At 49.4% G+C, this 9,681-nt stretch overlaps 1 protein-coding gene across 1 annotated transcript in view; it reads left to right on the forward strand.

Moving 5' to 3' along the window:
- The window catches only part of WDR7 (WD repeat domain 7), a gene marked incomplete at its 3' end in the record, with an annotated part of 22,522 nt that extends 13,262 nt beyond the window's left edge, over nucleotides 1–9,260 (forward strand). The window contains exons 14-18 of the mRNA XM_010135079.1: nucleotides 1,531–2,300; nucleotides 2,735–2,823; nucleotides 6,121–6,210; nucleotides 8,101–8,219; nucleotides 9,137–9,260. Of these exons, the coding sequence (XP_010133381.1) occupies nucleotides 1,531–2,300; nucleotides 2,735–2,823; nucleotides 6,121–6,210; nucleotides 8,101–8,219; nucleotides 9,137–9,260 (1,192 nt within the window). The remainder of the gene's footprint in view (nucleotides 1–1,530; nucleotides 2,301–2,734; nucleotides 2,824–6,120; nucleotides 6,211–8,100; nucleotides 8,220–9,136) is intronic.
- Between the last annotated feature and the right edge of the window lie 421 nt (nucleotides 9,261–9,681).

The raw sequence follows: 9,681 nt of genomic DNA on the forward strand, positions 1-9,681 counted from the left end.
CGCTGCCCCGGCGCCTCTCCCTGCCTTATTCTGTTTGACGAAGAGATGTCCCTTGGAGCCAGCGTTCCTGACCACCACCATCGCGTTTCCACAACCCCTGCGCACTGCTGTCCCTGCTGCACCCGGTAGGACCGTTCACACACCCGAGCGGTGCGCTGGGACGAGCTGCCCAGATGTGCGTGGTCTGCGTGCAGGTCCCTCACGTCTAGTGAAGGTGATGCGACCCGCAAAGGCCCGGGACGGAATGTGCTCCCCGCCAGAGGCCAAGGGTGATGAAGGGCTAAAATATTCCGGCAGTGCCTTAACTTTGTCATCGAAGTGAAGTGAGTTTGAATTTGAGGAAAGACAGAAGTTAAAAGTGGTTTGATTGCGGTGGAGCTGCAGATGGTGTTGAAGATTTTGCCAGCTCTGCATTTCATCATCATCGTCACGCGTTTCCAGTACGGCTCTGTGAGTGTGCCTGTGCGTTTGGTACCCGGCTGGGCGGTCTGTTCAAACTGGGTGTGTCGGAATAAAAACGGCCAAGCAGCCCTAGCAGTAGGAGTGTCGCTGTCTGGAGAAAGCCCTTGAGAGAAATGAAAGGTCCGCACCACATCCCATGTCCCAGTTGTAAGGTGTGAAGCAGAATTCACCCTCGTTCCTGCGATTCATAGTTTGACAGTGTCCAGAAGTGGAGTGAGAAGGGTTGAACACCGCAAGGTAGTGGGTGTTGGTAGCAGTAGTGTAGTTTACAGCTCAGCGGGTTTTCCGTGGGGACCCCTCCCGTGGCCCCGATTATTTCAGCCTTTGCAAGACTGTTAATTAAACTGTAAATAATGTTTTACTTGCATTTGAACTGGCTTTGGTTTTGTTCAAAGATTCTCTCACTTGTTTGAAGAGTCGAAGTCCTTGAGCATAGTTTTGTGTTGGTTATGGAGAGAATAAAGTTCTCACAAGACTTGAAACCTGAATGTGTTAATGTTCTTCTGTCCAATCGCCACTTCTGGCCTTTTTCAGGTTTTATCCCTTTAAGTAATTTTCTTCTTCCCATATTTTTTCTCCCGTGGGAGGAAGAGAAGGAGGAAGAAGACGGCCTTAAGTAGTAGAGTGAACAGGCAGCGACACGTTCATTGCGTAGCTGGACGAATTCCGCGGTAGCTTGTTTTGCAAAGGCGTAAATCAGTGCTGTACTTCAGCGTCCAAATAGGAATGAGCTTTAATAACGGAACACTGAAATGTCATTGTTCTTTGGGGTATAACTATTATCTTTTAGAATTCTTGAGAAAGAAATGTGAACTCTCTCTTCTCTAGAGAGCTCTGTTTACCTGGTAGACCCTGTGTTGAGGGGTGTCGCGCTTGCTGACCAGTCTGACCTGCCTGACGCTGCGAGAAGTGCTGTAAAATTGCGCACTGCTGTTTTCATCGTGTTCATCACAACATGTTTTATACCCTGTTGAGTTTTCAAACTTCCTGAATTTGTGAATTAACTTGGAAAAGTGTTAAGTAATCCAGTTGAAATTTCAAAATATTTTCCTTTTTTTCTTTTTCCAGGGGAATTTACCAAAATATTCTCATAACTCCCTGATGGTTCAAGCTATAAAGACCAACTTAACAGACCCGGATATACACGTGCTCTTCTTTGACGTGGAAGCCCTGATCATCCAGCTGCTGACTGAGGAGGCCTCCAGACCCAACACCGCGCTCGTTTCTCCGGAGAATTTACAGAAAGCCTCGGGCGGGTCTGATAAAGGAGGCTCCTTTCTGACTGGCAAACGAGCAGCCGTCCTCTTCCAGCAGGTCAAGGAAACAATCAAAGAGAATATAAAAGAGCATCTTCTTGATGATGAAGATGATGATGAAGAATCGGGAAGGCAGAGAAGAGAAGATGGTGATCCAGAGTATCGCTCTAGCAAATCTAAGCCATTAACTTTGTTAGAATATAACCTAACCATGGATACTGCAAAGCTCTTTATGTCCTGTCTTCACGCCTGGGGGCTGAATTCTGTGCTGGATGAGCTTTGCCTCGAGCGTCTTGGCATGCTTAAGCCGCACTGTTCGGTGTCCTTCGGGCTCCTGTCTCGAGGAGGCCACATGTCTCTGATGCTTCCTGGCTATAACCAGCCCGTGGGCAAAGCGTCGTACGACAGCGTGGAGTTGGGGAGGAAGATGTCCATCACAGAGGGACTCGGAAAGGGGACGTACGGCGTGTCGCGTGCCGTCACCACGCAGCATCTCCTGTCCGTCATCTCGCTGGCCAACACCCTGATGAGCATGACCAACGCCACGTTTATCGGAGACCACATGAAGAAAGGTCCGACCAGGTATGGGAAATCATTACCTGCACTTGCGAGAACTTTCAGAGTCTCGCTTTTAATACAGCGTTTGGTGTGTTAAATGCCTGGGAACTCTTTTGGTGCCTCGATGGAACTGGGTGGCTGACCTTAATGTACACCGGGAGGTCTGAGAGGCCGTTTTTATCCTCTGTGTTTAGTGCTGATTGTTTTTAAAGAGGTTTTATAGTGACTAGGTCAAATTCTAACTGAATTGTCACATACAGCTGAAGTTTTTATCCCCAAGAAATAAGCTTAGCCGGGAATTGTAAATGAGACCCATTTTTTTTTTTTTTCTGTCAAACCAACTGTTTTTTATAGGGTTGCTTTTCAAAGTTTGTGTCATCACGGTGTCGTTAGCAAATAATCTCTTGGTTTGTTTGTTTGTGTTTCTCTTCCCCCTGTCCTGTATATTTTGTGTTTAGGCCACCTAGGCCAGGCACTCCCGAGATGTCAAAAGCGAAGGCGTCCCCCTCAGTGTCCAGTCACGCAGCCCAAGGACAAATCAAGCAAGGTAAAAATCACTTGCTTTGGAACAGTTTCACGTGTCATTTCAGCTCTGGACACTGGAGTTATCACCTTCCTGTCGAGTGATAAAAGTATTGCTAACTGCTGTGTGAGTGGAAAAAGCAGTGTGGTGTTCTAGATAAAAACTGTAACGGCCAAGACCTTTTTAAGAAGCAGCGTAAGATGCTGGCAGTACGTGCAGTCATTCCCCAACAATTAACTTTTGCAGTTTTTAAAGCGCTCCCAAGCATCCTGGTGTGGAGGTTCAAATCTGTAACGAAGGGCTGTACAGGCACAGACTAACAAAAATGTTTATGTAGGGCGTAAACGAAAGCATAAAGGTGAACACATCTAAAAAATGGTTTTCCTTTAATGCTGCTGCTGCTGGTTTCATGCCGTGCAGTTAGGACAGGCGGCAGCGGGTGGCAGTGAAGGACCCTGCAGGGTCTGTCAGGGGTGTAGCGATGGGGTACAGGAAGCGGAACAACATGTGATGTGAAAGAAGGTTGTCCACAAGGTTAGCTGTGAATATTCCACTGGGGGAGAGTGGAGCGAGGACTAGAGCTTCCTGCAGGGAACAGGAGCACATGGAAACAGCCCTGCTGGCACTGGCGAGGAGGAGGAGGAGACACCTTCCTGCTCACTCTGCAGCTTAGAGTCGCTGTTTGATGGGGGGGAAGGACCTGCTGCTCTTAGTGCCAGGACTGAAGTACATCACAGCAGCACCCCGCTGGGGTGAGGGAACAAAACCCCCGGGGACCAGCTGAAGGGTCTTCACGGCTTGAGGGGGACGGGTGTTTGTTTCCTGTCCCCCACGTGCTTTGCCGTGCGATAAAGCGAAGAGGACAGGTACCCACCTCACCGCGCTTCGCACGGTGCCGGGGGTGAGCCCAGCCGTGCGCCTCTGCTGCAGCGCAGGAGAGCAAAGATTCCTCCTCTTTTCCGCAGCGTGTTGGGGCTCTTTTAACTAACCTCTAAAGCAAATAATCTTCAGCACTTACTTGGTGGTCCCTTGGAAAACTACCGTTATCTTTCTGTGTTTGATTTTTACCTGTTAACTACTACAACGCTGACTTTTGAAGCTGTATGAACACAGAGGCACTTGTGCCTGTGAAATTTGTGGTGTTTACGGCAACGTGCATCAGGACATCTGTCCATCTGTAACTGTATCTGCAGACTGTGGAGCTGCCAAGTAAGCGCCACCGGGAAGCTGCCCATCAACTGGGTGATTTTCTTCACTCACCTGCTCTAAAGGGGGATGTTTCTGTCTGAGGAGGAAGCTTGCCCATCAGCACCATCTGGGTCTATTTATTCTTCTCCTAAATATAAGTATTAATTACTGAGGTCTTTGGTTGGGAAGGGAAAATCCAGTTCAGGAGCGGGATGAAGCATCAAGTTTGCTTCATCCTCAGGGGTGCTGCACAAGTAGAGCAGGAGCAGTCGGTGACAAAAAGCAGAAATAAAAATCAGGGCTTTTGTCTCAGCACGTGGAGCTTTTATGTTTGGGTTTTTTTTGGTTTGGTTTCCATTTCCTCTTCCTCTTAGATAATGATCTGAGAGGTGAGGATTTCTCAGAGGTGAGGGCTGTATGGCGAACTCAATGCGAGAAGAAACATCCATCGCAGAGAAGGGCTGTGCTGCGTTTTGAAGGAGCTAGTTCCGTTACTGTTTTCCTTTCCCACGCGACAGCTATGCAGTTTTTCTTTGAAATAGCTTTGCTGGTTTTGGGGGTAGACATACTTTAGTTACCCAGTGGAAATATGTACAACTTCCTGAGAAACGGCGGCTAACAAGGGGTTCTGTGTGCCATCAGAAATGCAGAAGAACGCTCCTGTCCGCACAGCGACGTCTCTTTCCGTGCCTGCTGGCACGTCCGGCAGGCTCCTGGGGGAAAGCTCGTTTGGTTTGAAGTGTTCCTAACCCTCAGGTCATAAGTTCCCTTGGTGTCTTACCTTTACTCGCGGTAGCATGTTGCTCCTCACAGATTATTAGTGCTATATACTATTCTCAAAACCCAAATAGACACACAGTTAATGTGTTTTTTGACATGCCGGATCTCGGCCAGGGTGACCAGCGTTTGTCTCGAGGTGAGCCCGGCTCTGAGCCATAGTGCTGGAGGGAGAAGAGCGCAAACACCTACAGCAAAACGAGGCCAAAGAGGAAGTCTGGAGTGAGCCTTTAGCTTCAGCGAGGGGTGGGGTGGTGGGTTTACAGCCTTCTTCATAGAAGAAACATCTTGGTTTATACATCTACCGCAATCAGCTTTGGCTGTCAGAAGTGGTTCACGCTCCGCCTCCTGTCACGGCACACGTGCCGTCGGGATGCATTTGTGCCGAAAGCCTGGAAAAAGTGGTTTTGATGCAGATGTCCCACAGCGACAAAAGAAGTTCGCTGCCTGAAAAGCAAACAGACCATTCGGAGGACAATGCTTAATCGGGCAGGAGCTTGAACCCATTGTTGAGCTGCAACGGAATAAAAGGGGGGGATTAGCGTGAAGATGCTTGTGCACGACATATGGTAATTTCCCTATAGCAAGGAAGTGTCAGCGAGTGCCCTCTAAAGCTCCCCGGTGACCCCGGGCTGTAGCATGTGTGTGCCATAAGGTCTGCGCGTCTTTTCATGTGATAATATTAAGTCATGAGGCCTCAGTGGAAGTCTCATGTTTAGAACGGCTTTTAAATTCCGTTTGCACCAAGACATGATGCCGGTTACAAAATACACGTCCCGGCTGCTGCTGTGGGTGACGTGCCCGGCCTGGGCTCTCCGGCGCGGGTCCGCCCGCCTGCAGCACGCTTTGTCCGCGGCTGCTGTGGAGTCCTGCTCCATTCGGTGGTCGAGGTTTGAAATGACCACGGTGGGGACACCCCAAGGTGAACCCGTGTTAAAAGCAGCCACCAGCAACGCCTTCGGTGACGTTCGGGAGGGACGGATGGCACAGCCGGGTTTAACAGGGGTGGTTCACGAGTAGCGCAGATCCCAGACCTTTCCCAGAGGGGGAAGAGCCCGGGAAGCAGCAGCGACACCTAAAGCACATGGAGACCGGTGCTGTCAAAGGCGAGCCAGCGCGGGGGGCGCTCCCTGGCAGCCCCCCGTCTCTGCGGACGCCCGCTCTGCGTTAGCCTCTCCGTGTCCCTCGGCCGTCGCACGTCTTGCTCTCACACTGCACTCTCTGAAAACCTTGAGCTCTCTTTAAGTTTAATGTTATCAGTTTTGTTCCTCATTCTTAGTGATACTAATCTGTTTTCAAAAGCTGCTCTCCTCACTTTTTTTTTTCTCTTTTATTTCTTCTTCTTTCCTCTGCAAGTTGCTCCTGCTGTTTCCTCTAGCACTGAAGCTGGTCACTCTGGCTCTGACACTGCTCCTCCTTTACATACCTGTTTCTTAGTCAACGAAGGTATCTTCCTCACTTTTCTATTTGTCTCTCGCTTTCGACTAATGTCCCTTCCCATTGTTATGTCCTGACTTTAATTTGGTCGGTGGAGGAATGGTTCTTTGCCAAGCCGAGGCGCTGAGGGGTTTGTGTGCGGTTAGTGCTGGCGGAGGGAGAGCGGCTCCAGCCCGTCTCTCGGGCTGTCCATCAGGTCCAGTCTCAGAGCTGAGGGCTGGGATCCGCTTGGGGTTGGCTTTGTCCTGTGACAAATCTCAGCCCTTTTGAAGCGGGGAAAATACCTGGTGGTTGAGTGAAGGGGAGAAGCTGCCCCACGGGTGCCGTGTCCCGTCGGGGGGTGCGGGTGCGAGTGCTGCTCCCCCGTACCAGCCCGCCGCTCTGCCCGCCCTGCGGCGAATGGTACCAAGGCTCCAGTCCACCCTACAAACCAGAACTCTACAAATTTAACGCTCCTTTTAAAATAAAACAAACCAAATAATTTTCCTGTAGTTTCAGTTTTATTTTTGGTGCTTACAAAAGCTTGGTGCTTATTTACATACTTGGGGGTTGTGGGAGCTGATTTTTTTTCTAATAAATATTTATCCACGTTATGAAGAATGTCTTCCTGCCATAAAGATTGGCACGGGAAGAAAACAAACAAAAACCCTGTCGGCAGGTTGCTTTAAATCAGGGGTTTTATGCCCTTATTACTGAGCTATAAATCGCTGCTTTCATGCATCTCAAGTAGCAGAAACAGTGCTCGGAAATTGGAAATCCCTTTTTTTAATCCATTTTTCTTTAAGGAAAATTGACATAATGATTTTTTTCCTTGCAGCACTGTGAAGAGCTTTATGAGTTAAAATATTTAGATTTTTGAGCTCAGTACTGCTGACAATCTGAAAATGGAGATCTATACGCTCTCCAGAAGCGTATCTCCAGTTTCCCCAGCTGCTGTAGAGCACGAGGTTGGCAGAATTCTCCTGCAGAGGGTATTTTACAAGCGCTGGTGTTTGAGCTCGATACGCTTATCTTTACTGGTTGTAACCACGAAGGGTTGCAGGCTCCTAGGCTGAATGCAGCGGAGAGATAAGGACAGCGGGCAAACACGCTTGTGCGTGCCTCGTACCTTTGAAAAGGGGGCAGAAAACTCGTGTGATCTCCTAGTGGTCACTCATGGGCGAAGTTTTCTGTAATGGAATAGGATATAAGGGAATGATATCCTATTGACCATACTCAGTATATTGAATTGTATCTGCTGTTGCATGTTGGACATGAAATAGAGAAGGGATGCCAAGCGTGGTAAGTGGTGCCTGTTATGGTTTGAACAAGGCTCCTCAGTCATGAACTCAGAACCATGGCTTATGCTTTTGCAAAAAATTGGCCGTGGCAGCGTTAAGGACCCTGTTTGTCTGTAGTTTGTACGTGTTGGATGTTGTTAAGGCTGCATGTTTGAACTCCAAGCGTGCAACCAGACTCCGGAGTCTTTCTGAGGAGCCGGGGAGGAAGAGGACTGTCCGCGTTCCGTCAGGACTGCTCTGCGGCAGACTTCTGCGGAGCTCTCCTTTGACCCTGACGTGTTGGCGAGCTCTGACCCGCTAGTTCACGAGCCACGGTTTGTGCCTGGAAGAGCTCGTTCCTGTCCCGTGCAGGAAGCACGTGCACTGCACAGCCTGTCCCGAGCTCAGCTGGAATCGGGAAAGACAGGCTGAGCCCGGGTTCCCACGGCAGAAGAAACAATTCTGTTGTTCTGCTGCAAAAACGATTCCATTTTACTTTTTTTTCTCTCCCTCTTCCTCCCTCCTCCTCCTGAAGATCCACAGGGCACCAGGCCTGTGGCCGATGTACGTTGACGTTTAGAACCACCAGTGGCTTCAGTGCTCACCGTGTTTGTGCTCCTGTTGTGCTGTGTTTTGCCAGGGTGGAGCCAGCTCGCTGCCATGCACTGCGTCATGCTCCCTGACCTCTTGGGGCTGGAGAAATTCCGACCTCCTCTCCTGGAGATGCTGGCTCGCAGGTGGCAGGATCGATGCCTGGAGGTGATTTCAGCAGTTTTGTACTGCCAGGTTTGGGGGGGCTATGCTATCTTTTACTGGTCACGGTTTCCCTTAATATAAAATAATACATAATTCTCCTCTGACCCAGGTTCCTGCAGGTTTTATTTCAGATTAAGTTAATTTTCCAGTTAACCCGTTGAAATGTTGAAAAAGCGTTCACGTTTAAATATACACGGTCATGTCCAAATGTATGTGAGCGGGTTGTTTTTATCTTTGGGATGCTGTACGTATATTCTTGAAGTGATTATTGGATTAAAAACTTCCCCGATTCCCTGAAGTGTCTCACTGGGATTGAGAAACCTGCCCTGTGCTTTCCACGAGACTGCTGAGTCGCCGTGTTTTTTGGAGCATGTACACAGGAGGCAGTAACTGGTTTGTCACCCAACCGTTTGATAAATGACTGGTGGGCCTTAACGCTACCCCTGTGCTGCTCTGGCAGAAAATGTGTTGACCGCGCAGCTTTTCCGGTGGGAGAGGGGTGACAGAGCTCCTCTGCGGGTTTTTGCGCGCTGGTTGCTGGGTCGGCTGCCCCGGGAGCTGCGTCCTGAGGGGGTCGTTCTGTGAAAGTCATGAGAATTTGTAAGCAGCAGAAGGCGTTACTGGCTCTCCTTAGGTGCCAGGGCAGCATGTTTATATGAGTGGCGACGTTCACACTCGAGTGTCCTCGCGAGGCTGCACGTCGCTGTGTCCTGTTGAGAGGTGTCATGGCTGGGGCACGTCCGATTCAAGGTTGTTTTGCTGCTGGCTTGGAGGTGGAGAGAGCTGGGGGAAGAATGTGGGGTTTCTGACAGCTTAGTTTCGTTTTCTGTCGAAGTTTTCTCTTTAAGTGGTGCTTTTTGTTCTTGCTAAATTACAAAAGCATATTTTGGGTTTATGTGACCTTCCTGTTGGCTTTGCAGGTGAGAGAAGCTGCCCAGGCTTTACTGCTGGCAGAGCTGAGAAGAATCGAGCAGGCGGGTCGGAAGGAAACCATCGATGCCTGGGCTCCTTACTTACCACAGTACATGGACAGCGTTATATCCCGTGAGTACCGCTGTATCTGCATGCCAAGGAGCCTTCCTCCACACCAGCGGGTATTTGTGCCGCTTTGTGGGGTAGGATGTGGGTTTTGACTGACCGGAGGTAGAACACGTGTGCCATCCTGCGACACGCTGCTGCTGGAAACCCCTCACCAGGGTGCGACTAGCGAATAAATCTGAGCAATTGTTTTGGATTAACAGTGTTGAAAACACTGAGTGAAGAGCTTGTGGTTCTCTTGAATGGCAGGGCTGAGGAGGTGTTTGTAATGTTAGTGTCGGTGTGAACCTGCACAAAGATGCTGACATTCTGAAGAAGAGGAAGAATTAGGATATCAGAAAGGAGAAAAATGAGGAGCGACAAGTGTTGCTGTCGTGGGTAAAGTTGTATATATTAGTTACATTGTGAGACGCTATTAAAAAATTTA

The sequence above is a fragment of the Buceros rhinoceros genome, unplaced genomic scaffold (assembly GCF_000710305.1).
Source record: "Buceros rhinoceros silvestris isolate BGI_N320 unplaced genomic scaffold, ASM71030v1 scaffold16894, whole genome shotgun sequence".
In the NCBI taxonomy this organism is placed as follows: Eukaryota; Metazoa; Chordata; class Aves; order Bucerotiformes; family Bucerotidae; genus Buceros; species Buceros rhinoceros.